Raw genomic sequence first — 26821 nt, 5'->3', positions numbered from 1 at the left:
GAGTTAATGCTCAAGTTCCACCTCCTAAGGGCGACTCGGGAGGGAGGATACCACATCCAAGACAGGCTTTGAAGGGGGAGGTGTTTGTGCTCAGCATGACAGCGACTAGCTGGTTTTGCGAACCCAGGCTCTGTGTCCCACATGCCACGGTGGGAGGCGGCCTGATGAGAGCTGCTGCGGGCCTGTACAGGGTTGGGGGTTACTGCGGAAGAAGGAATCCAGGCCATCAGGCTCCTCTGGGGTCCGTCAGAGCCGGTGCCCTGGCGGCTGAACCTCCCACAAGTGTTCGACAGCACAAGGACACAGTCCCTGCTGCTATAGGGAGAGGGCTCTGAGGGAGAACGCAGCTGGTTCCCACCCCAGGAGGGGACACCTGCCTGTGGCATGGCGGCAACAGGGCTGTTCAGAAGACAGGCTTGACAGGGGCTTGAGCTGGGGCAGCCTTTCCTGTGCACCGGGGAATTGCGTGTGCTGGGGAGGGCAGGATGCTGAGATTTTGGCAGGTAGACCTGCTGTCCCATGTGTAACAGTGGGCAGCGACACCCCAGGAGCTCGCTTTGGGGGTCAGCTTTAGTGAGGGCCGGCATGTGGGGTGCAGCACTGTTTTGCCATTAAAAATCATCCTGTCAAGTCTGGGAAATGACGAAAAGCTTATGATAATGCCAGGTAGGGTGAGAAATGGAACCAGCTCCCTCTGTGCACTCCCAGCTTCATGAGGAACATGGCAGACAGAGACAAACGTGCACAAGGAAAGCTCCAGAACATAAAATACTACTGCTCAGGAAGACCAGAAAAACGAAAAAAAAAAAAAAAAAAAAAATTTTTTTAATTTTTTTTTTTTTTTTTGAAGCAGAGTCTCACCCTGTCACCAGGCCTGGAGTGCAGTGGTGTGATCTTGGCTCACTGCAACCTCTACCTCCCAGGTTCAAGCCATTCTCCTGCCTCAGACTCCTGAGTAGCTGGGACTACAGGTGCGCACCACCACTCCCAGCTAATTTTTGGACTTTTTTTTTTTTCCAGTACAGATGGGGTTTTACCATGTTGACCAGGATTGTCTCCATCTCTTGACCTTATGATCTGCCGGCCTCAGCCTCGCAAAGTGCTGGGATTACAGGCCTGTGCCATCGCACCTGGCCATGAACAACTTTTTTAAAGTACTTGTCTGTATTTTCTTAATTTCGTGAACATATTTCTTTTTATAATTTTGTAAAAATAGGCTTCCGGCTGGGTGCAGTGGCTCATGCCTGTAATCCTAACACTTTGGGAGGCCGAGGTGGGCGGATCACTTGAGGTCAGGAGTTCAAGACCAGCCTGGCCAACATGGTGAAACACTGTCTCTACTAAAAATAGAAAAATTAGCTGGGTGTGGTGGTGCATGCCTATAATCCCAGCTACTCGGGAGGCTGGGGCAGGAGAATCACTTGAACCCAAGATTGCACCACTGCACCAAAAAAAAGCTGTCTGGACCTAGTTGAGTTTTCTCTGTTGAAGTGTAATGAGTAGCAAGCCTGCATTTTTTCCAGAGGAGGAGCCTGTAGGCTGAGAGCAATCACAACTTCAAGCAGTCAGGCGTAACACTGATAGCCCTGGCAGGAAGCTGGCCCGCCCTTGGTGGGCCTTGAGTGGACCCTGCAGGAGCCTCAGAGTCCCTGCTCTTGCCAGGGCAGCTGCTTCTGCCGTGAACAGCTTTCCTGTCTCCTGGAAGCTCTCATGCTTTCTCAGGTGTGTAGAGCCTTCCTGAAGGCAGACAGCTGCTGACCACAGTTGTGACGTGGAATCTTCCCATGTATGGTTGTTGCACAGTGGAAATGCCCCCTACTGCTGTAATTAATTCATTTCTGAACTCACACTCTGGGTCTGTTTTCCCCTCAAAAGACAACATAGCGTAAAGCTGATAGTGACACCAGCACTGCCTGAGGACAGGCCCAGCTCTGTCCTGAAGACAGCAGCATCTACAGCTGCCTGTAGCTGTGCACGTGTGGGGTGTGCCTGGTGGTGACCTGCTTTGGCGTGAGCTTCCTGACACCCACGACCCGGGAGCTGGGAGTCCATGCCAGGTGTGGAGGAGCAGTTGCCTGGTCTCACAACCTTGCCTGTTATTGCAGGGCAGTCAGGGCGACAGCAAGAATGCCAAGAAGAAGAACAATAAGAAGACCAACAAGAACAAAAGCAGCATCAGCCGCGCCAACAAGAAGAAGCCCAGCATGCCCAACGTGTCCAATGACCTGTCCCAGAAGCTCTATGCCACCATGGAGAAACACAAGGAGGTGGGCGAGGGGTGCGGTGCTGCAGCCCTGCCTCCAACCCAGAGCGGGGAAAGACATGCAGCTGGCGGTGGTGGGCCCCGTGCAGGTCTGTGGTGGGAGGGAGGTGGCCCTCAGGAGACCGAGTGGACCAGTTGGATGATGTCATGCAACATGTCACCAATTCCGTTCCATCCCAAAGCATCAGGGCCATCAGGCTCAGCCACTTGGCTAACTTGCAGGCTGGGTTGGCTGCGCCTTCCCTAAGCTTACCACCAGAGGTGCCACATCCCCCGTGTGGGACTAAAGCCCTTCCTCTCCTGCAGGTCTTCTTCGTGATCCACCTGCACGCCGGGCCTGTCATCAACACCTTGCCCCCCATCGTCGACCCCGACCCCTTGCTTAGTTGCGACCTCATGGACGGGCGAGACGCCTTCCTCACCCTCGCCAGAGACAAGCACTGGGAGTTCTCCTCCTTGCGCCGCTCCAAGTGGTCCACGCTGTGTATGCTGGTGGAGCTGCACACCCAGGGCCAGGACCGCTTCGTCTACACCTGCAATGAGTGCAAGCACCACGTGGAGACGCGTTGGCACTGCACTGTGTGCGAGGTAGGCCCCGCGGCCGGCCTGGGAGCTGACGAAGCATCCCGTCCCTTTGCGTGGGTGCTGGGGTCGGTGTCTCTACTTGATGGTGGCTGCGCTGAGTCCTCTGGAACTAGGACAGTGTCACAAGGCAGAAGGCATTGCCATGTTTGTGTTTCCTAAACCTGGTCTGTGTAGCCATGTCCCCAGGCCTGGCCTGACCCTGGTGACAGCCAGAGGAAGGCTTTGCTGGGAAGTCTGGCCTGTCTGTGCCCAGTTCTGGTCTTGCTAAATGGCTGGGAACACCCGCTGTCTTCTTGGTAGCTTGGGCCCCTCTGGTCCCTTGCATGGGTGTCCCTTGCATGGACTCAGACAGGTGACAGACCCCACCATTCCCCTCCCAGGACCGTCACCGTCACCTGCCACCCCGGAGCCCACTCACTTGCTGTGGTGTCTGTAGGCGGGCAGAGCGGGTCCTCAGCTGAGTGGGGGCCTTTCTTCTCTCTGCACCTTCCTTCACACGCCTCTCTTCCGCACTCCAGCTTTCTCCAGTCTCCTTTGTCCTCTTTCTAGTTTTTTCATGCAGCAGTTTTTACCTCTTTCTATGAACACAGAATTCGTACCTGGTTCTAGGGCTCCATCAGGTTGCCAGGTGCAAGCAGTTTTCAGTAACTTCGGCTTCCTCATTGGGGAAAGCCCACTGGCGCGCTGTGGGTAGGATAGCCCAGGCCTTCCCAGAGGCGCTTCATGGCAGCTGTCAGTGCTTTGGGAGGGACCAGCCTCCCTCGGCCTTTCACTGTCAGGCTTCACAGTCCAGGTACAGGAGCAGGACAGGCCGTGGCAGGGGCCAGTGTGACTCCCTGGGCAGAGGAAGCCAAAAGGAAGGGGGCTGGTGTCTACTCTCCGTGAACTCACAGGCTGGGGGGTCTCAGGGCATAAGTCTGGTTATCTTTGAGCCTTCAGGGCTGTTCCCAGGAGTCAGGGTCTTTGGGAGCAGCATGTACACGGCCCATGCTCCTATCCTGTCTGGGTCTCTTGGCACAGACCCAGACGTAGTGATGGAGGGAAACAGCCAGGGTGCCTGGTGTTGGGCCCCATGCTGACACCAGCCTGTCCCCTTTTCTTGCTTGCAGGACTACGACCTCTGCATCAACTGCTATAACACGAAGAGCCATGCCCATAAGATGGTGAAGTGGGGGCTGGGCCTGGACGACGAGGGCAGCAGCCAGGGCGAGCCACAGTCAAAGAGCCCCCAGGAGTCCCGCCGGCTGAGCATCCAGCGCTGCATCCAGTCGCTGGTGCACGCGTGCCAGTGCCGCAACGCCAACTGCTCGCTGCCGTCCTGCCAGAAGATGAAGCGGGTGGTGCAGCACACCAAGGGCTGTAAGCGCAAGACCAATGGGGGCTGCCCGGTGTGCAAGCAGCTCATCGCCCTCTGCTGCTACCATGCCAAGCACTGCCAAGAAAACAAATGCCCCGTGCCCTTCTGCCTCAACATCAAACACAAGCTCCGCCAGCAGCAGATCCAGCACCGCCTGCAGCAGGCCCAGCTCATGCGCCGGCGGATGGCCACCATGAACACCCGCAACGTGCCTCAGCAGAGTCTGCCTTCTCCTACCTCAGCACCACCCGGGACCCCCACGCAGCAGCCCAGCACGCCCCAGACACCGCAGCCCCCTGCCCAGCCCCAGCCCTCACCCGTGAGCATGTCACCAGCTGGCTTCCCCAGCGTGGCCCGGACTCAGCCCCCCACCACGGTGTCTGCAGGGAAGCCCACCAGCCAGGTGCCAGCACCCCCGCCCCCGGCCCAGCCCCCACCTGCAGCGGTGGAAGCGGCTCGGCAGATCGAGCGTGAGGCCCAGCAGCAGCAGCACCTGTACCGGGTGAACATCAACAACGGCATGCCCCCGGGGCGCACGGGCATGGGGACCCCAGGAAGCCAGATGGCCCCCGTGAGCCTAAACGTGCCCCGACCCAACCAGGTGAGCGGGCCCGTCATGCCCAGCATGCCTCCGGGCCAGTGGCAACAGGCACCCCTTCCCCAGCAGCAGCCGATGCCAGGCATGCCCAGGCCTGTGATGTCCATGCAGGCCCAGGCGGCTGTGGCCGGGCCCCGGATGCCCAGCGTGCAGCCACCCAGAAGCATCTCCCCCAGCGCCCTGCAAGACCTGCTGCGGACCCTGAAGTCACCTAGCTCCCCTCAGCAGCAGCAGCAGGTGCTGAACATTCTCAAGTCAAACCCGCAGCTAATGGCAGCTTTCATCAAACAGCGCACAGCCAAGTATGTGGCCAATCAGCCCGGCATGCAGCCCCAGCCCGGCCTCCAGTCCCAGCCCGGCATGCAGCCCCAGCCCGGCATACACCAGCAGCCCAGCCTGCAGAACCTGAACGCCATGCAGGCTAGCGTGCCGCGGCCCGGTGTGCCTCCACAGCAGCAGGCGATGGGAGGCCTGAACCCCCAGGGCCAGGCCCTGAACATCATGAACCCAGGACACAACCCCAACATGGCGAGTATGAATCCACAGTACCGAGAAATGTTACGGAGGCAGCTGCTGCAGCAGCAACAGCAACAGCAACAGCAGCAGCAGCAACAGCAGCAGCAGCAGCAGCAGCAGCAGGGGAATGCGGGCATGGCTGGGGGCATGGCAGGGCACGGCCAGTTCCAGCAGCCTCAAGGACCTGGAGGCTACCCGCCAGCCATGCAGCAGCAGCAGCGCATGCAGCAGCATCTCCCCCTCCAGGGCAGCTCCATGGGCCAGATGGCGGCCCAGATGGGACAGCTTAGCCAGATGGGGCAGCCAGGGATGGGGGCAGACGGCACCCCCAACATCCAGCAAGCCCTGCAGCAGCGGATTCTGCAGCAACAGCAGATGAAGCAGCAGATTGGGTCCCCAGGCCAGCCGAATCCCATGAGCCCCCAGCAACACATGCTCTCAGGACAGCCACAGGCCTCGCATCTCCCTGGCCAGCAGATCGCCACATCCCTTAGTAACCAGGTGCGGTCTCCAGCCCCTGTCCAGTCTCCTCGGCCCCAGTCCCAGCCTCCACATTCCAGCCCGTCACCACGGATACAGCCCCAGCCTTCGCCACACCACGTCTCACCCCAGACTGGTTCCCCACACCCCGGACTCGCAGTTACTATGGCCAGCTCCATAGATCAGGGACACTTGGGGAACCCCGAACAGAGTGCAATGCTCCCCCAGCTGAACACCCCCAGCAGGAGCACGCTGTCCAGCGAACTGTCCCTGGTCGGGGACACCACGGGGGACACGCTAGAGAAGTTTGTGGAGGGCTTGTAGCATTGTGAGAGCATCACTTTTTTTCCCTTTCACGTTCTTGGACCTTTTGTACTGAAAATTCAGGCATCTAGGTTCTTTTTATTCCTAGATGGAACTGCAACTTCCAAGCCATGGAAGGGTGGATTGATGTTTAAAGAAACAATACAAAGAATATATTTTTTTGTTAAAAACCAGTTGATTTAAATATCTGGTCTCTCTCTCTCTCTCTTTTTGTTTTTTTTTGGGGGGGTTTTTTTCTGTTTTGTTTTTGTTTTGGGGGGAGGGGGGTTTGAATTCTTTTTGTCGTCATTGCTGGTGACTCATGCCTTTTTTTAATGGGAAAAACAAGTTCATTATATTCATATTTTTTATTTGTATTTTCAAGACTTTAAACATTTATGTTTAAAAGTAAGAAGAAAAATAATATTCAGAACTGATTCCTGAAATAATGCAAGCTTATAATGTATCCCGATAACTTTCTGATGTTTCGGGAAGATTTTTTTCTATAGTGAACTCTGTGGGCGTTTCCCAGTATTACCCCTGGACGATAGGAATTGACTCCGGCGTGCACACACACGTACTCACACCCACACACATCTATCTATACATAATGGCTGAAGCCAAACTCTTGTCTTGCAGATGTAGAAATTGTTGCTTTGTTTCTCTGATAAAACTGGTTTTAGACAAAAAATAGGGATGATCACTCTTAGACCATGCTAACGTTACTAGAGAAGAAGCCTTCTTTTCTTTCTTCTATGTGAAACTTGAAATGAGGAAAAGCAATTCTAGTGTAAATCATGCAAGCGCTCTAATTACTATAAATACGAAACTCGAGAAGATTCAATCACTGTATAGAATGGTAAAATACCAACTCATTTCTTATATCATATTGTTAAATAAACTGTGTGCAACAGACAAAAAGGGTGGTCCTTCTTGAATTCATGTACATGGTATTAACACTTAGTGTTCGGGGTTTTTTGTTATGAAAATGCTGTTTTCAACATTGTATTTGGACTATGCATGTGTTTTTTCCCCATTGTATATAAAGTACCGCTTAAAATTGATATAAATTACTGAGGTTTTTAACATGTATTCTGTTCTTTAAGATCCCTGTAAGAATGTTTAAGGTTTTTATTTATTTATATATATTTTTGGAGTCTGTTCTTTGTAAGACATGGTTCTGGTTGTTCGCTCATAGCGGAGAGGCTGGGGCTGCGGTTGTGGTCGTGGTGGCATGGGTGGTGGCTGGGAACTGTGGCCCAGGCTTAGTGGCCACCTGGAGGGTTTATTCCCAGAGACTGAGGTGGGTGGCTCAGCGTTGGCCCCGCACATTCGAGGCTTACAGGTGAATGTAACACAGGGTCACCAGTTGGTCTGAAACTGCACTTGGCCCACTCTTCATCCTCCCTGCCTGTCATAGCTGCACCCCCAGAAGCAGGGCTTCCTCCCATATTCAGGCAGCTCCCCGCATACACAACTCCCAGAATTTGAGACAGAGGGTGCTCCAGGCTTGAAAGCTGCTTCCTGACTTTCAACATCCTGCCGCCACCATGCAGCCTGTCCTATGTGGCCTTGGAGAAAATGCTGAGGGGCAGACATCTTGGAGCACCAGCTGCAGTTCCTGTTACAGTGAGAAAGGTCCCCCACTTCGAAGGACACTTGGACTCGGCCACATGGTCCCACTTCCCTTGGAGTCCAGTTCAGGCCCCTTACTGAGTAGGTGAGACCAGTTCACAAAAACCGCAAAACAAAGGAGGACTATCGTCGGGAGAGCGGAAGTTTATCCCCTAGTCTGCCGCCCCCGACACCCAGAGAACTCACTTTATCCCTAGTCCACCAGCCAAAGGGTGGTCTTGCTAGGGAGTGATGGTAAATTTAGAAATTATGGCCCAAATAGCTTCCATTTGGGCCCTTACCTTCACGGATATTTTTAAAATACTTGAATACTTGATTTGTGAATCTAAATTCAAGGAATCTTTCTAAGAAATTGGAAAGGTCCAATCTAGTTTTTAGCATACAGCTTTGAATCTTGAGTTATAAAATGTAAAAGAATTAAACCAGGTAAAAGACCACCGTCTGGCACCTCCAGCCAGCCCCTATTCACCCCATCCCAGGAGGGGAACACAGGCCGGGCCTCCGGTGGAGATTGCTGTCCCCGCTCGGTCTGCTGGGTTCTTAGACCTCCACTGTCCTCTTCACCTTTTCCACCCATGGGGAAACCTTAAGCCACATGTTCAAACAAGAAGTGGGCTGGAGCCCAGGAGCGGCAGCTTTAAGCCCACACTCAGTGGAGAGGCCTCTATTTCAGGTTACCCTGGAATTCAAAACTTTATGTACCAATCTCATTCTTTTTGGAGGCTGCATCCCGTGCAACCATCTTGGGCAATCCAGATGTCGAAGGATGTGGATGCTAACCCTAAGCTTGTCGTAAGGAAATATCTGTAAGAAAGCTGGAAAGCCCCAACGCTGTGTCTCATGCTGTATACTTAAGAGGAGAAGAAAAAGTCCTACATTTGTGATCAAAAAGGGGAAACTTGAAATGTGATGGTGTTTATAATAAAAACTGGTAAAACTATTTGGATTCAAAGATGGTTCAGATTGGCTAATGACTTAGAGTTAGCTCAACAGCTTGTCATTGTAAGATTGCAGATGCGGGCCGGGAGCAGTGGCTTACGCTTGTAATCCTAGCACTTTGGGAGGCCGAAGTGAGTGGATCGCGAGGTCTGGAGTTCAAGACCAACCTAGCCAATATGATGAAACCCCATCTCTACTAAATATAAAAAAATTAGCTGGGCGTGATGGCAAGTGCCTGTAGTCCTAGCTACTCAGGAGGCTGAGATGGGAGAATTGCTTGAACCTGAGAGGTGTAGTTTGCAGTGAGCTGATACTGCACCACTGCATTCCGGCCTGGATGACAGAGCAAGACAAAAAAAAAATCCTGGTGCGGTGGCTCACACCTGTAATCCCAGCACTTTGGGAGGCCAAGGAGGGCAGGTCACAAAGTCAGGAGATAAAGACCATCCTGGCTAACACAGTGAAACCCTGGCTGTACTAAAAACACAAAAAATTACCTGGGCGTGGTGGCACTTGGTTGTAGTGCCAGCTACTCGGGAGGCTGAGGTAGAATTGCTTGAATCCGGAGGCGGAAGTTGTAGTGAGCCGAGGTCGCACCATTGCACTCCAACCTGGGTGACAGCGAGACTCTATCTCAAAAAAAAAAAAAAAGGATTGCAGATGTCCAGTGGAGTTTGCCTCCACAGAGCATGTATTTGATGCTGTCTTTGAAATAATCACATGTTAAAAACAGAATGAGCTGCCCCTGTATCATGTGGCATGGAGAGGCTTCTTTTAAGACCTCAGATTGGCCGGGCGCGGTGGCTCTCGCCTGTAATCCCAGCACTTTGGGAGGCCGAGGCGGGCGGATCACCTGAGATCAGGAGTTCGAGACCAGACTGACCAACATGGAGAAACCCTGTCTCTTAAAAAAAAAAAAAAAAAAAAAAAAAAAAAAAAAAAAGACCTCAGATTGAAGACATGTAACTAACTGTCTTCTGTGTTTTTGTTGGTGGTTGGTTGTTTTTGAGACAAAGTCTCTTTGTCACCCTAGCTGGAGTGCAGTGGTGTGATCTTGGCTCAATGCAGCCTCCACCTCCCGGGTTCAAGTGATTCTCCTACCTCAGCCTCTCGAGTAGCTGGGACTAGAGGTATGAGCCACCACGCCCAGCTAATTTTCGTATTTTTAGTAGAGGCAAGGTTTTACCATGTTGGCCAGGCTGGTCTCAAACTCCCAAGTTCAAGTGATTCACCCACCTTGGTTTCCCAAAGTACTGGGATTACAGGCATGAGCCACCACATCTGGTCCTTTTGATTACTATAAAATGGAACCAAAGATTTTATCTGAGTCAAAACATGCTTTGAGCATTGCATGGTGAAATAAGCTACTGGCTTTTTGGTTTTTTTTTTTTTTTTTTTTTTTCAAAAGGTTGCGCCATGTTGGTCAGGCTGGTCTCAAACTCCTGGCCTTAGGTGATCCACCTGCCTCGGCCTCCCAAAGTGCTCAGATTACAGGCGTGAGCCACCGGGCCTGGCTGCTACTGTTTTTAAAAAAGAAAAACATCTTTCATTGCCAGGCATGGTGGCGTGCACCTGTAGTCCCAGTTACTTGGAAGGCTTAGGTGGGAGGATCGCTTGAGCCCAGGAGTTCTGGGCTGTAGTGTGCTATGCCAGTCGGGTGTCCACACTAAGTTCGTCATCAATATGGTGACCTCCCAGGAGCGGGGGACCACCAGGTTGCCTAAGAAGGGGTGAACCGGCCCAGGTCAGAAACAGAGCAGGTCAAAATTCCCGTGCTGATCAGTAGTGGGATCACGCCCGTGAATAGCCACTGCACTCCAGCCTGGGCAACATAGTGAGACCCTGTCTCTAAAAAAAAAAAAAAGAAAAAAACACCTTTCATTAAGGAGATGCTTGCACATTGGTGGCCATTTTGCTACCAAGAAGTTCTTAGGCCAGGACAGTGTGTGCCAGGAAGCAGAGGCTGCAGCCACAGTGCTGTAACAGATGTGAAGTGGCACGTAGGCATGAGAAGAATGTCTGTTCATCTCAGACCATGAAGACATCACACCCTCATGGCTATATGGATGTTGTGGGTTAATTTCACCTGCATTACTTGTATACATTTGATAATAAATAGAGGTGGGTAAACACAGGTCCCAGATAAGATACTGAAGAAATTTAAGTGGATATAATGCTCAGACTAGCAAAGTAGACTCTTAGGAGCTTTGATGAGTAGATGAGAATGCTCTGCAGTTGATCTAAATTGTGCATAAAATGGTGCTTTTGACATGCTCACATCTTTTCATAAAGGCTTTACGACGAAGTTTTTGGCTAGGATACCACTGTTAACTCACCAGACAGAAAAGTTCAATGGGAGCTAACATCTATAAAACACCTCCATTAAGAAAGGATTGCATGAAGGAAAAAAATAGGGCCAGGCATGGTAGGTCATGGGAGGCTGAAGTGGGAGGAGCACCTGAGGCCAGGATTTCAAGACCAGCCTGGCCAACATGGTGAAACCCCTTCTCTACAAAAAGTACAAAAATTAGAGGCCGGGCGCAGTGGCTCACACCTGTAATCCCAGCACCTTCGGAGGCCAAGGTGGGCGGATCACAAGGTCAGGAGATTGAGACCATCTTGGCCTCAATCCAACTAATTTTTAGAAAAATTATTAGCTGGATGTGGTGGTGCATGCTTATAATCCCAGATACTCAGGAGGCTGAGACACAGTCGCTTGAACCCAGGAGGCAGAGATTACAGTGAGCCAAGATTGCACCACTGCACTGCAGCCTGGGCAACAGAGAAAGACTGTCTCAAAAAATAATAAAGAAATAGATACAAGAAAGTATTGCATGGGCTGGACACAGAGGCTCATGCCTGTCATCCTAGCCCTTTAAAAGGCCAAGCTGGGAGGATTGCTTAGGGCCAGAAGTTGGAGACCAGCCTGGGAACATGGCAAGATCCCTGCCTCTACACATATCAAAAAATTTCATTTTTGAACAACAGTTTCACTCTGTTGCCCAGGATGAAGTGCCGTGGCATGATCTCAGCTCACTGAAGCCTCCACTTCCTGGGTTCAAGCGATTCTCCTGCCTCAGCCTCCTGAGTAGCTGGGATTACAGGCACCCACCACCAGACCTGGCTACATTTTTTATTTTTAGTAGAGACAAGGTTTCAACATGTTGCCCAGGCTGGTCTCACACTCCTGACCTCAAGTGATCCTCCTGCCTTGGCCTCCCAAAGTGCTGGGATTACAGGTATAAGCCACCACACCCGGCCTACAAATTTTTTTTTTTAATTTAGCCAGGTGCTGGGCGCAGTGGCTCACGCCTGTAATCCCAACACTTTGGGAGGCCGAGGCGGGTGGATCACGAGGTCAAGAGATCGAGACCATCCCGGTCAACATGGTGAAACCCCGTCTCTACTAAAAATACAAAAAATTAGCTGGGCACGGTGGCGTGTGCCTGTAATCCCAGCTACTCAGGAGGCTGAGGCAGGAGAATTGCCTGAACCCAGGAGGCGGAGGTTGCGGTGAACCGAGATCGTGCCATTGCACTCCAGCCTGGGTAACAAGAGCGAAACTCTGTCTCAAAAAAAAAAAAATTTAGCCAGGCATGATGGCACACACTTGTAGTCCCAGCTATGGAAGAGGCTGAGGCATGTGGATCACTTGAGCCCAGTAGGTCGAGGCTGCAGTGAGCTACGATTACACCACTGCACTGCAGCCTGGGCAACAGAGCAAGACATTGTCTCTTAAGAAAGAAAAGGGGTGGGAGCGAAACCAATGCCTGGCTCAGAGCAGCAGCCGCTGAGGTGTCCCTGGCCAGTGTCCTTCCACCTGTCCACAAGCATAGGGAACATCTTTGCCAACCTCTTCAAGGGCGTTTTTGGCAAAAAGGAAATGCGCATCCTCATGGTGGGCCTGGATGCCGCGGGGAAGACTACGATCCTGTACAAGCTAAAGCTGAGTGAGATCGTGACCACCATTCCCACCACAGGCTTCAGTGTGGAAACCATGGAGTACAAGAACATCAGCTTCACTGTGTAGGACGTGGGTGGCCAGGAAAAGATCCGGCCTCTGGCGCCACTACTTCCAGAACACACAAGGCCTGATCTTCGTGGCAGACAGCAATGACAGAGAGCGAGTGAACGAGGCCCATGAGGAGCTCATGAGGATGCTGGCTGAGGACGAGCTCCAGGATGCTGTCCTCCTGGTGTTCGCCAACAAGCAGGACCTCCCCAATGCCATGAATGTGGCCGAGACCACACACAAGCTGGGGCTGCACTCCCTACGCCACAGGAACTGGTACATTCAGGCCACCTGTGCCACCAGCGGCAACGGGCTCTATGAAGGGCTGGACTGGCTGTCTAATCAGCTCCGGAACCAGAAGTGAATGCGGCCCCCTCCCTCTCACTCCTCTCACCCTGTGGTGTGAGTGCCGGAAGCTGCCTCCGTGGTTTGGTCACCGTGTGCATCGCACCGTGCTGTAAATGTGGCAGACGCAGCCTGTGGCCAGGCTTTTTATTTAATGTAAATAGTTTTTGTTTCCAATGAGGCAGTTTCTGGTACTCCTATGCAATATTACTCAGCTTGTTTTATTGTAAAAAGAAAAACGGTAAAGATTTTATATAAGATTTCAATGAGGCCGGGCGTGGTGGCTCACGCTTGTAATCCCAGCACTTTGGGAGGCCGAGGCAGGTGGATTACCTGAGGTCAGCAGTTCAAGACCAACCTGGCCAACATGGTGAAACCCTGTCTCAAAAGAAAAGAAAAATCAACTCACTGTTCAGTGCTGAGAGGGGATGTAGGCCTGTGGGCACCTGGCCTCCAGGAGTCGCTGTGTTGGGAGAGCCGGGCACGCTCTTGGCTTTAGAGCTGTGTTGAAATCTATTTAGGTGGTTAGTTTTTAACCCAAACTCAGTGCATTTTTTCAAATAGTTAAAAATCTAAGTCGAGAACACTTGAACACACAGAAGGGAGACCCTGCCTAGCAGAGATCTGCAGTTATGGCCTGGATGCCGGTCGCCAGCCCGGCTGTTCCCCTTGGGAACATGAGGCAAGCGGCGCGGCAGACCGCGATCAATTCTGCACGTTCACAATAGAGATCCTGGCAACTTGCTTGTCCTTGGGTCACCCTGCATTCCATAGCCATGTGCTTGTCCCTGTGCCCCCATGGTTCCCAGGGGCCAGGCTGGGAGCCCACAGCCGCGCCACTATCCCGCAGGCCACCCCACTCACCTTCAGGCAGCGTATGGGAGACTGGGCCCCACCTGTCCCTCGGTCAGCATGTGGCCAGAGTCTGTCGTCCCCAGTACTCCTGCTCGCTCAGACACTTTGGCAGGATGTCTGGGGCCTCACCAGCAGGAGCGCGTGCAAGCCGGGCAGGCAGTCCACCTAGACCCACAGCCCCTCAGGAGCACCCCACCTCCGTGTGTGACGTAGCTTTCTTTCCCTCAGCCTGCAAGGGTCCAATTTGCCATCGAAAAAGACAACCTCTACTTTTTTGAAGCTGGAGCTGTTAAATTTATCTTGGGGAAACCTCAGAACTGGTCTGTTTGGTGTCGTGGAACCTCTTACTGCTTTCAATACATGATTAGTAATCAACTGTTTTGTATACTTTTTTTTCCAGTTTTCATTTCGACAAACAAGCACTGTAATTATAGCTATTAGAATAAAATCTCTTAACTATTAAAAAAAAAAAAAAAAGAAACAAAGAAAGAAAAGGCCAAGCACAGAGGCTCACACCTGTAATCCCAGCACTTTGGGAGGCCGAGGCAGGCGGATCACGAGGTCAGGACTTCGAGACCAGCCTGACCAATATGGTGAAACCCTGTCTCTACTAAAAATACAAAAATTAGCAGGGTGTGGTGGCACATGCCTGTAACCCCAGCCACTCAGGAGGCTGAAGGCTGAAGGCTGAGGCAGGAGAATCACTTGAACATGGGAGGTAGAGGTTGCAGTGAGCCAAGATTGTGCCACTGCACTCCAGACTGTACTACAGAATCAGACTCCATCCACCTACTCCAAAAAAGAAAAAGAAAAAAAGTCTGGGCACAGTGGCTCACATGTGTAATCCTAGCACTTTGGGAGGCCAAGGCAGGCATATCACCTGACATCAGGAGTTCGAGACCAGCCTGGCCAACACAAAACCCTGTCTCTGCTAAAAATATAAAAATTAGCCAGGCGTTGTGGCATGCACCTGTGATCCCAGCTACTTGAGTGGCTGAGGCAGGAGTATTGCTTGAACCTAGGAGGCAGAGGTTGCAGTGAGCTAAGATCGTGCCACTGCACTCCACCCTGGGTGACAGAGTAAGTCTCTGTCTCAAACAAAAGAAAGAAAAAAAATGTTGTAAGTATTTCAGATGTTTTTAAGGGGATTAGGAAGAGACTCGAGGGACAGATGAATAAAGGGTGAGCGGCTGCCTCTGTGAGGCAGAGGGGACTGAGAAATGTACACCACCCAGCCTGGAGTCCTGGGCCTGGGGCGAGGGCCTCGGCCACAACCTTGATTGCGTTGTCCAGATTCTGCCTTCCTCCTGTGGATAACAAAGTGAAGCAATGGGAAAATATGGCATGTAGCAAATGCCGTTGACATGTATTCCTGTAGGAAAACGAAGGCGGTTAGTAACTGTCAAGTTCACAGAGCATCAAGGGACAGAGGGGGTGCCGGCCCTGAGCCGTGCTCCTTAAACCTTTGCTGGAAAAGTGTCCCACACCTCCGCCTCTCGTCCTTTCTCCACACATTCATCTTGGACTCACTTTGGGAGTGCCTCGGGAAAGTGGGGGATTTATACGCAGCCCTCAAGCATTGTGGAAGCAGTAAGTGGTGACCAAGGTCTTACAAAGGCCTGTTGGGGATCAGCTTGCCTGTGTTGGGTTGCCCGCTGGTTAACTTTGGCATTGGAGAAAAAGAAACGTTGACAGCCCTCATGCCGGGCACCCCTAGTGTCCACAGTGCCAAGCTCCTAGTGTGGGTGACACTGATCCATCCCCACCCAATGCATTTGAGGGACCTGAGTTTCATCAGGCTTGATGGGCAGGATTTATCATCTCTGATCTGGAATCCCTATGGCTCCAGACTAGCAGCAAGAAAGGCTTTTCTTGGCTGGGCATGGTGGCTCACGCCTGTAATCCCAGTACTTTGGGAGGCCGAGGTGGGTAGATCACAAGGTCAGGAGTTCGAGACCAGCCTGGCCAACATGGTGAAACCCCATCTCTACTAAATATACAAAAATTAGCCGGATGTGGTGGCAGATGCCTGTAATCCCAGCTACGTGGGAGGCAGAGGAAGGAGAATTGCTTGAACCCAGGAGGCAGAGGTAGTGGTGAGCTGGGATAATGCCACTGCACTCCAACCTGGGTGACAGAGCAAGACTGTCTCAAAAAAAAAGGAAAAAAAAAAGACTCTTTGGCCAGGCACAGTGGCTTACAGTGGCTCACACATATATTCCCAGCACTTTGGGAGGCCGAGGTGGGCAGATCACTTGAGGTCAGGAGTTCGAGACCAGCCTGGCCAACATGGTGAAACCCTACCTCTATTAAAAATACAAAAATTAGCTGGTCGTGGTGGCACGTGCCTGTAGTCCCAGCTACGGAGGTGGCTGAGGTGGGAGAATCGCTTGAACCCAGGAGGTAGAGGTTGCAGTGAGCTGAGACTACGCCAGTGTACTCCAGCCTGGGTGACAGAGTGAGACCCTTTCTCAAAAGAAAAAAAAAAAAGGAGGCGGCACCCAGACAGTGGCAGCCTCAGATCCTCTCCAACAGGATAGGAGTCTCAGCAGAGCCAAGGCTGAGAAACACCAGGGCAGCCAACAGCCCCCCTGCAGTGGGCTTGAAACCCAAAGTTACCTGGAAGGAGCTCCCTGACCATGTTGCTTGCCCCATGGAACAAAGAGGTGCTGGGAGATGTCCTTCCTGTTCAGTTCACTTGTGACAAATGCAGACTGTGCTGGAAGAGGAAATCAAGTCGTGCTTTGCTCCACACCCTAGCATCCCCGACCCACCACCCAGGTGAGGTGGAACACGTTTCTGCCATCCTTCATGTTCACGAGCTGCAGGGGTGAGGCTGTGGAGGCCAGTGTGGCACTCACTATGAAGAAGTGATGGGGCTAACAGAGATGATGGTCACGGAGTTGGCACCTTCGAGGCCAGACCTCAGGGAAGAAACCAGATGGTCTGCATTTGCACCTGCCGGAAGTCCTTTTTCTTTTTCTGTCCTCCATCCATGCCCCAAGGACCAGTGTGAGAACCTGGACTGAGGGGCCCTCTTTACACCTAAGAGGACCCTGGGATGTGGCAGGCACTGCTTAGGACACCAATCATCTGCAATCCAGGTCAACAGCACCCAGGTAAAGGAGCAGTCTTGAGGTGGCAAGGTGGCAGGGACAGAGTCACCAGGCAGCCACGCCAGCAGGGAGGGAGCCTTGCCCAGCTGCATGAGTGGCCTGTGCAATTCCTCTCGACACATAAGGCTGAGCTGTCGCTTCACTCTTTAGTCTCTCAGACCAAACTAGTCCTAATTCGTCTTCTTCGTCTTGCTCTGTTGCCCAGGCTGGAGTGCAGTGGCGCAATACCCACTCACTGCAACCTCCACCTTCCGGGTTCAAGCAATTCTCCTGCCTCAGCCTCCCGAGTAGCTGGGACTACAGGCCTGCGCTACCACGCCTGGCTAATTTTTTTGTATTTTAGTAGAGAGGGGTTTCACCGTGTTGCCCAGGCTGGTTGCAAACTCCTGAGATCGGGCAATCCGCCTGCCTTGGCCTCCCAAAGTGCTGGGATTACAGGCGTGAGCCACTGTGCCCAGCCTAATTTTTGTATTTCTAGTAGAGATAGGGTTTTGCCATGTTGGTCAGGCTAGTCTCGAACTTCTGACCTTAAGTGATAAACCCAACTCAGCCTCCTAAAGTGCTGGGATTACAGGCATGAGCCACCGCACCTGGCCACCTTTCCAGGTGTTTTTCTGATCCTGAATAGATTAGCTGAGGGTCTAGGAACTTTTAGGGGTTTGAACAGAAACCATTTTTGAGGCCCAGTGAGGTGACTCATGCCTGTAATCCCAGCACTTTGGGAGGCTGAGGTGGGCAGATCACGAGGTCAGGAGATTGAGACATCGTGGCCAACATGGTGAAACCCCGTCTCTACTAAAATACAAAAAATTAGCGGGGCGTAGTGGTACGTGCCTGTAGTCCCAGCTATTTGGGAAGCTGAGGCAGGGGAATTGCTTGAACCGGAAGCAGAGGTTGAAGTGAGCCAAGATTGCCCTGCTGTACTCCAGCATGGCGACAGAGCAAGACTCCATCTCAAAAAGAAAAACCCAAAAAACAAAAACAGGAAAACATTTGTGAAAACATTTGCCATCTATTACCTGTAAGGGTGGCCATCTATGAGACTTCATCTAAATATTAAGAACCTTGGTCTCTACAACCTGTTGTTTTTACTTATTTTTAGTTTTGGAGACGGAGTCTCCCTCTCTTGCCCAAGCTGGAGTACAATGGCGCGATCTCGGCTCACTGCAACCTCTGCCTCCCGGGTTCAAGTGATTCTTCTGCCTCAGCCTCCTGAGTAGCTGGGACTACTGGTGCATGCCACCACACCCGGCTAATTTTTGGGGGGGTATTTTAGTAGAGACGTGGTTTCACTGTGTTGGCCAGGCTGGTCATGAACTCCTGAGCTCAGGTAATCCGCCTGTCTCGGCCTCCCAAGTGTTGGGATTAAAGGCGTGAGCCACTGTGCCAGTGCCCACAACCTCTTATCTGCACTCAGACACCCCCTTTTTTTTATTTTTTTGATTCCAGGTCTTTAGAACTCAACTCTTTTTTTTTTTTTTGAGATGGAGTCTCAGCTCTGTCACCCAGGTTGGAGGGCAGTGGCATGATCTCGACTCACTGCAACCTCTGCCTCCTGGGTTCAAACGATTCTTCTGCCTCAGCCTCCCCAGATGCTAGGGCTGCAGGCACGCACCACCATGCCCGTCTAAGTTTTTTGTATTAATTTAGTAGAGATGAGGCTTCACCATTTTGCCCAAGCTGGTCTTGAACTCCTGAGCTCAGATAATCCGCCCACTTCGGCCTCCTAAAGTGCTAGGATTACAGGCGTGAGTCACCACGCCCAGCCAGAACTCAACTCTGAGACAACTGCCAATCAGAAAATTTTTGAATCCACCTATGACCTCTAAGTACCCTACCCTTTGAGTTGTCCTGCCTCTCCACACGGAACCAACCCACGTCTTACAGGTACTGGCTGTTGTCTTATGTTTCCCTAAAACGTATAAAACCAAGCTGTAACACAACCACCTTGGGCAGAACTTCTCAGGACCTTTTGGGACTGTGACTCCCGCCATGCACACTCATAGTTGGCTCAGAATAAACTTATATTTTAGAGTTTGACTCTTCTCAGCAAGGGCAAGAGAAGTGGAATAAACGAAAAACCCCAGTTTTCCAGGTGGTCGTGGTTACTGAGTTCACGTTTTGGTGTAGTCAAGCCTGGAATTCCCTTCCTAATGCGCTTTAGCTTTTTGGCCAGTCTTGGTTTGCAAGAAACTTGAAGTGGCCTATAAGAATGGTCGGGATTCATAAACGCCGCAGAGACGTGAACTGCTTCTTCCCCAGCGCCGCCTCCACACCCTCGCGTGGGTACTGACATCCGCCCCATTCCAGGGATGCGCACTACAAGGCGCAGCCGGCCAGCGTGAGCCGGGGACAGCGGTGCCACCTCTCCCGACTCTGCGTGCAGGGACCGTCGCCCTTGACAACGCGACCCAAGGTCACGAAGGTCCCGCCCGCAGGCCCGACTGTGAGCGCCGTAACCGCCCACGCACCCGAGCAGGCAGCGGTCCGGGCAGCCCTGCGCCCGCCGTGACGTCACCTCCCTGAGCCGAATGACGGCCCCGCCCCGCCCGGCCCCGCCCCGTCCCGTCCCGCGTAGCTGCGCGCGGCGCTCTGGGAGGACAACATGGCGCGCGAGCTGCAGGCGGTGTTGCTGTGGGGCCGTCGACTGCGGCTTCTGCTGCGGGCGCCGGCGCTGGCGGCCGCCCCAGGAGGTGAGGGCGGCCTGGCTGGACGCGCATCGGGCGGGCCGGGCCACAGAGACGGTAGAGGCGTTCCTCCTAGGTGCTCCGGGGCGCGAGGCGCGGGCACCTGCTTGATGGGCGTGTGAGGTCCGACGAGGCCAAACGCTGCATGAGCGTTTCCTTTCGCTCCGCTTTTCGCCAGCTCCGGCCGGACAGCCTTTTCCTCGGCTGGACTCCCCTCGCCACCGGCCCCTCAGAGCCCTGAAGGAGGCCGGGGTTTGGGCGGTCGCGGGGTCTGGCGGAGGGGCCGCGGGGTCGTCCCTCCTGGAGCTTCAGGTCTAGTTAGGTCTAGTACGAGCAGGTGGAGCCGCTGCGGAGCGCAGAGTCTTGGCGGTGCCTTTCGCGGGGAACAGACTTACTCGGGTGATAGTTTGAATTCCCTGGATCATGCTTTACCCCTCCCCGCCCCCCGATAGCGCACAGACCATTTGCTAATTCGTTCATTGGACGCACATGTGAGCGCCCGCTGAGTGCCTGGCGCGGTGCAGGTTCTGGGGACGCCACAGTGAACAAAACCAGCAGCGGTCACTCGGGTTCCCAGAGCCGGCGGACTCAGGGTGGTTGACGCAGCTGTATCCTCGGGGCCTGGAATGGATGGATGTGCCAATAAATACTTGTAAAAAGAAAAGAGAGAGAATGACCCTAACCTCTACTCTCCCACTCCCCACTCGGAGGTAATAACAGTGAATGTTTTGGCGTTCCTTCTGTGCTGTGCACACTGTTACACACACGTGTAAATATAAATGTATCCGTATAACTATTTTTCTCTAGCCTAAACCATGTATGCATTGTGCTACAGAAAATTTTAACGCTCCGGGCATTCTTTCCACATCTTTTCATGTCAGTGTACAGAGGTCCAGGGGCTTTCCAATAACCACACAGTATTCTGTATGATGGACGTGTCATTTACTTTAAACATTGTCTTATTAATGGAGGCAATAAAGATTATTTCACGTTTTAATTTTTATTACGATGCTGCATAGGATGGGTGAGTACTTACATGTTTGTTCGCGTGCGGTATTTCTTTAGCTTTATATAAAGTTTTAGAATTGATGTTTCAAAGCCTATGCATTTTTGAAATGTTAGCAGAGATTGCCAAATTGTCCAAAAAGGCCTTATCAATTTATATCCCCATTAGCAGGCATCAAGATTGCCTATTCCAAAGGTATTTTCTTCAACGATTAATGTTATGTCTTTTCAAAACCAGTCGTCTATAAAAGGTACCTTGTGGTCTGGCACCGTGGTGGCTTACGCCTGTACACCTGTAATCTCAGCACTTTGGTAGGCCAAGGTGGGCGGATCACGAGGTCAGGAGTTCGAGACCAGCCTGGCCAACACAGTGACACCCTGTCCGTACTAAAAATACAAAAATTAGCCAGGCATGGTGGCACGTGCTTGTAGTCCCAGTTATGCTGGAGGCTGAGGCTGGAGAATCACTTGAACCTGGGAGGCAGAGGTTTCTGTGAGGCAAGATGGCGCCGCTGCACTCCAGCCAGGGCAACAGAGGTAGACGTCATCTCAAAAAAAAAAAAAAAGGATATCTTGTTTAATTTTTGTTTTTTAAAGATCGAATCTGGCTGGGTCACCCAGGCTGAAGTGCAGTTGTGATCCCGGCTCAGAGCGATAGAGCTAGACTCCATCTCAACAACAAAAACAATGATATTCCTTCAGAAAGTGATGCTGTTGCTCTCTTCTAGCACTGTTGTCTGGTTAATTTGTTATTTATTTTTCTTGTCTTTATGAGGTGGGGTTTCACCATGTTGGTCAGGCTGGTCTCAAACTCCTGACCTCAAGTGATCTGCCCGCCTGAGCCCCTGCAGAGTGCTGGGATTACAGATGTGACCACTGCACCTGGTCAACTGTCCTATTAATTTGGTTCTTGTTTCTTTTGTAGCTAACTCAGGTTTTTTTCCCCCTTGGAGGTTAAGATTTTTTATCTTTGTCATTCGTGGTCTCAGGTGTCCACAGGTGTTTGTGATTCATGCTTTGTATCATGCACTGTCACTTCCATTTGGAAGATATGTCAGTTTTCAGCCCAGGAAGATTTTAATTCTCTTTATCTCTTTTTATTTAGAGATGGAATTTTGCTCTTGTTGCCTAGGCTGGAATGCGATGGTGTAATCTCTGCTCACTGCAGCCTCTGCCTCCCAGGTTCAAGCGATTCTCCTGCTTCATCCTCTCCAGGAGCTGGGATTACAGGCACGTGCCATCACGCCCTGCTAATTTTGTATTTTTAGTAGAGACAGGGTTTCTCTATGTTGGTCAGGCTGGTCTCAGACTCCCAACCTCAGTTGATCGCCTGCCTTAGCCTCCCAAAGTGCTGGGATTATAGGTATGAGCCACTGTGACAGGCAAAATATTTTTTCTCTTCTTGGGAAAGTTTTTCCGGGTTCTAACATGTGCCTGGCTTCACATGTCTGTGGAATCCTCTCGCCCATGCTGTACTGCCTCAGTCACCCATGAGCTCAGGCACTTAACCTTTAAGATCTCACTGACCCGACACTGCCAGCGCAGTAACTTGCCCTCAGAATATCTTATTTATTTATTATTTATTTAGAGATGGAGTCCCTTCTGTTGCCCAGGCTGGAGTGTAGTCGTGCAGTCTCGGCTCACTGCAACTTCCACCTCCTGGGTTCAAGTGATTCTCCTCCCTCAGCCTCCTGAATAGCTGGGATTACAGGTGTGCACCACCATGCCCGGCTAATTTATTGTATTTTTAGTAGAAAGGGGGTTTCACCATGTTAGCCAGGCTGATCTGGAATTTCTGACCTCAGGTAATTTGCCTGCCTAAGCCTGCTGAAGTGCTGGGATTACAGGTGTGAGCCACCACGCCCGACCCACCCTCATAATGTCTGTGATGGGTGGGCTGGGATCTCTGCCTGTGGACTTTATAGTTTTCATTTTTGCTTATAACTTGTTTATTTAACAAATACATTTCCAGTGTCCCCTGAGTCTTAAACTGTGACCCTGCTGTCTGGGGTCATAGGTGACTGCTGGGCAGTGTACCAGGGTCATCTTGGTGGCCTGGGCAGCACCTTAGGGAGCACAGAAACAGGCACTGCTTGCACCAGGGTAAGTTTCACAGATGAGGGTCTATTTGGGCCAAGCCTGGAAGGCTGTTTTCACTGGAGGGAAGGCAGCAGCAGTCCAGGTCTGGAAAACTGCAGGTGCAAGGGTAAGGAGATGCCTGTGAATAATTGGTTTGACAAGAGACTTGCAGGAGTCGTGGTGAATGAGGCTAGCAGTTGTGTCTTTTCTGTCAGATACAAGCTTGTGGGTAGCAGCCTCGGCCTGCAATCCTCAGGACGGTCACAGAGCTGGACCTGGGCCTGATGTTTGGGGAGCCCAGCCACCTGGCCTGTTAGCTGTCAGAAGTGTCGGGGCCAGGCGTGGTGGCTCACGCCTGTAATCCCAGCACTTTGGGAGGCCGAGGCGGGTGGATCACGAGGTCAAGAGATTGAGACCATCCTGGTCAACATAGTGAAACCCCGTCTCTACTAAAAATACAAAAAATTAGCTGGGCATGGTGGCGCGTGCCTGTAATCCCAGCTACTTAGGAGGCTGAGGCAGGAGAATTGCCGGAACCCAGGAGGCGGAGGTCGCGGTGAGCTGAGATCGTGCCATTGCACTCCAGCCTGGGTAACAAGAGCGAAACTCCGTCTCCAAACAAAAATAAAAAAAAATAAAATAAAAGTGTCATATGTGCCAGTAGATGGATGAGGCTGCCTCCCAAAGGAGAGAGAAGACCTGGAAAGATCAAGAGCAGACGCGGTCTCCCAGACTGTGATTGTGTGTTCAGGCAGATAGGGTGATGGATTGGTCATTTTTCGTTACCAGGTGGCTGCCACAGTCACCGAGGACGCTGAGCCCAGTCTCCTGGTCATGCCTGATGCTCTTGTTTTCATGACATTGCCAGGACAGGAGTGTCAGGCAGCCATGATAGGACTGGTTGGTGCAGGCATTAAGATCTTAGGCCTTTTCATTCTCCGTAAGCTAGAGCCTTTGCTGTAATTTCCTGTCTTGGAAATCAGAGTTATAAGAGTAGGTCTGCTGCCAACACTGAGAAGGTCAGGAGAGCTGGTTTCCTCAGTTTGCTGAGGGCACAAGCACTAGCAGGTTTATTTCATCTTCTAAAAAGAGCCTCACCTGGACCCCTCTCCTGCAGGGGCACCTGCCTGGCTGCCCCTCCCCTTCAGTACTTCATTTTGTTGACTTGTTTTGCCTCCTCCCTCTGCTCTCCCGTTATTTGGAGCCTGTGCTGTTTGATTTCCATGTCTGGTGCGCTGCACCCTTCAGGAGAATTCAGGTGAATTTCCGGTGCTCCCAGGCTGTTCTTTTCAGGGTGGAGGGGAGTAGTGATTGTTGGTGAGATGCCACTCTCTCTGTGAAACAGCCCTTTATGTTGCTGAGATGACACTAGACGTGTAGTGTCCATGACACCTTGGCCATCTGAATAAGCCGTGGTGCTGGGGCTTAGATGGCAGAGGAAGGTGAGGCCCAGCTGCCCAATACCACCGGGAGGACCTTCAACTTGGTTAGGACCAAGGGGGCTGAGTTATCTGAGTGTCTGAAAAAGAACACATCAGGCCGGTCGCGGTGGCTCTCGCCTGTAATCCTAGCACTTTGGGGGACGCTGAGGTGGGTGGATCACCTCAGGACAGGAGTTTGAGACCAGCCTAGCCAACGTGGCGAAACTCCATCTGTACTAAAAATACAAAAAAAATTAGGGTGGTGGCAGGCGCCTGTAATCCCAGCTACTCGGGAGGCTGGGGCAGGAGAATTGCTTGAACCTGGGAGGTGGAGGTTGGACGTTGCAGTGAGCTGAGATTGTGCCATTGCACTACAGCCTGGGTGACAGAGCAATAGTGTCTCAAAAAAAAAAGTATGTATAAGATTAATTTTGAGATAGCTAAATTAAATGCCATATTAAAAAAAGAACAGGAGGCTATACAGCAATGCTGCTGAGAACAAGATAGAAGGGCATGGGTCTTTCTGAGATATCTGTATGTGTCGAGTTAGTGATACATGCCTTGAAGGAGAAATTAAGACAGTACGTTGCGCTGTTCACACTTGCTAGTATTGCAGTGTTTGTCAGGCAGTGGAATGTTCAAGCGAATTTTCCATGACTTTTAAACTGAAACATTTGCTTTTAACCATTATACGAAGAAGTCTTTCTAAAAGACTTCACCATGAGATGGACTATAACTGAACCCTTTGATGTTTTCAGGGTCATTATTGTGGCTGTTAAGTTTTGGTCTTCTGTTTTAATACATAGACTCCTGCAGGGCCATTGAAATGTGAAGAATCCTTCGTCTATAAAGTGTCCCTATATCAAAACTGCATTGTGAGTGTTGATATTTTTGGCCTCTCTTACTGTGGGTCTAACTTGCAGGCCTGTGTGGGGCGGTGTCTCCTTTCCCAGTTTTCAGATGTGGCTGGGAACTTGTTAGCATTAAATTGTTAAAAAGAGAGATACGGATTTCACGTGGGTGCCAATAATCTTCCCTGACCAAAGCTTACCATGAGGGCTTCAGGCCCATAATTTGACAGTTCCGAAGTGCCCTTTCCCTTTTTGTTCTTTCTCTTGGTGTTCAAGGAGTTAGGTTTCTCGATTAATGAAGTGTCAATATATCATAGTAGAGAACGATTAGACCAGGTTCTGGAACACAGGAAGCCTCAAGAAACCTAAGTGTTGAGAATGACAGAGCTAACAACTCAGACATTTGTGAAGGAATACAGGTCTTTCTGTCCAGAACATTGATGTACTTAAGAATCTTCTTGCCAGGTACAGTGGCTCACGCCTGTAATCCCAGCACTTTGAGAGGCTGAGGCAGGCGGATCACCTAAGGTCTGAAGTTCGAGACCAGCCTGACGAACATGGAGCAACCCCATCTCTACCAAAAATACAAAATTAGCCTGGTCTGGTGGCACATCCCTGTAATTACAGCTACTGGGGAGGCTGAGGCAGGAGAGTTGCTTGAACCCAGGAGGTAGAGGTTGCGGTGAGCCAAGATTGTGCCATTGCACTCAAGCCTGGGCAACAAGTGCAAAACTCCATCTCAAAAAAAAAAAAAGGAATCTTCTCTAATTAGAGAACTTCATAAACAAACTGGAGAAATGAAACTGTCAGAGTTGACTTGCTTAAAGCAGAGAATTTCGTGGTGATGAGCGTGGAAGGGCGGTAAAGTAACGGAAGGTGTTGTGGGGAAAGGCTAGAGGCTGCGTCCTGTGGTTTTCCATGTAGTATTTCTGCTTGGTGAGAGACCATCATTTCTGCTCTTTACTCCTCTGGAAGGAACCTTACAGATTTGTAAACTAACTGGTAAACTCAGTTCATTTTACAGAATCCAAAGCTTTAAACTTAGAAATCGGCTGAAATGTATACTAGATGAGTGAATTTGCAGCCTTTTGCCCATGAAACATCCCCATAAGAGATGAACTTCATATTAAGATCTGCCGTACAAGCAGACATATGCAAATATGTGTATGCATATACACATTAAGCTTAAATAATTTATTAAATACTTTATTATGCAGTGCATTCTGTTAGTTTTCATTTTCTAAAAAAAAAAAAATTCTAGTTTAATCCACTGAATTGGTCACATCACCATTGGGTCACAGATTTTGGCCCATGATACTGAAAAACACTTGGTGTTTCCTTGCTATACCTTCTGAGAGGATTCACCATATGTTTATTTATATATTTATTATTTTTTTTAGACGGAGTCTTGCTCTGTTGCCCAGGCTGGAGTGCAGTGGCGTGATCTTGGCTCACTGCAGCCTCCACCTCCCAGGTTCACATGATCCTCCTGCCTCAGCCTCCTGAATAGCTGGGACTACAGGCGTGTGCCACCACGCCAGCTAATTTGTATTTTTAGTAGAGTTGGGGTTTCACCGTATTAGCCAGGATGATCTCGATCTCGTGGTCTGCCTGCCTTGGCCTCTGAAAGTGCGGGGATTACAGGCGCGAGCCACCACGCCTGGGTAATTTTTTGTATTTTTAATAGAGACGGGGTTTCACCATATTAGCAGGATGGTCTTGATCTCCTGACCTTGTGATCTGCCCGCCTTGGCGTCCAAAAGTGCTGGAATTA

The 26821-nt window shown here is 51.2% G+C and overlaps 3 protein-coding genes across 7 annotated transcripts in view; all 3 read left to right on the top strand.

Moving 5' to 3' along the window:
• Positions 1-8677, top strand: part of CREBBP (CREB binding protein) — a 156421-nt gene extending 147744 nt beyond the window's left edge. For both annotated transcript variants that reach the window (XM_021667261.2, XM_012441866.3), the window contains exons 29-31: positions 2106-2267; positions 2570-2851; positions 3958-8677. In XM_021667261.2, the coding sequence (XP_021522936.2) occupies positions 2106-2267; positions 2570-2851; positions 3958-6123 (2610 nt within the window). In that variant the 3' untranslated portion in view covers positions 6124-8677. The remainder of the gene's footprint in view (positions 1-2105; positions 2268-2569; positions 2852-3957) is intronic.
• A 3764-nt stretch (positions 8678-12441) lies between these two features.
• LOC105709765 (ADP-ribosylation factor 1-like) lies at positions 12442-13053 on the top strand. The gene is made up of 2 exons (XM_064362869.1): positions 12442-12656; positions 12766-13053. Exons 1-2 carry the CDS (start codon positions 12443-12445, stop codon positions 13050-13052), a joined length of 501 nt encoding a protein of 166 aa, XP_064218939.1. The 5' UTR covers position 12442; the 3' UTR covers position 13053.
• A 6540-nt stretch (positions 13054-19593) lies between these two features.
• Positions 19594-26821, top strand: part of TRAP1 (TNF receptor associated protein 1) — a 55299-nt gene continuing 48071 nt past the window's right edge. Inside the window, exons 1-2 of one of the 4 annotated variants that reach the window (XM_064362388.1) lie at positions 20129-20401; positions 21802-21926. In XM_064362388.1, the coding sequence (XP_064218458.1) occupies positions 20322-20401; positions 21802-21926 (205 nt within the window). In that variant the 5' untranslated portion in view covers positions 20129-20321. Of the gene's footprint in view, positions 19698-20128; positions 20402-21801; positions 21927-26821 lie in introns of those variants that run through there. The other 3 variants (XM_064362389.1, XM_064362390.1, XM_012441829.3) reach the window with 3 other exon arrangements.

The sequence above is a fragment of the Aotus nancymaae genome, unplaced genomic scaffold (assembly GCF_030222135.1).
Source record: "Aotus nancymaae isolate 86718 unplaced genomic scaffold, 86718_ANA_hifiasm-v0.15.2.pri h1tg000049l, whole genome shotgun sequence".
Taxonomy (NCBI): Eukaryota; Metazoa; Chordata; class Mammalia; order Primates; family Aotidae; genus Aotus; species Aotus nancymaae.
The sequence above is the reverse complement of the archived record's forward strand: the minus strand, read 5'-3'. Positions and strand labels throughout refer to the sequence as shown.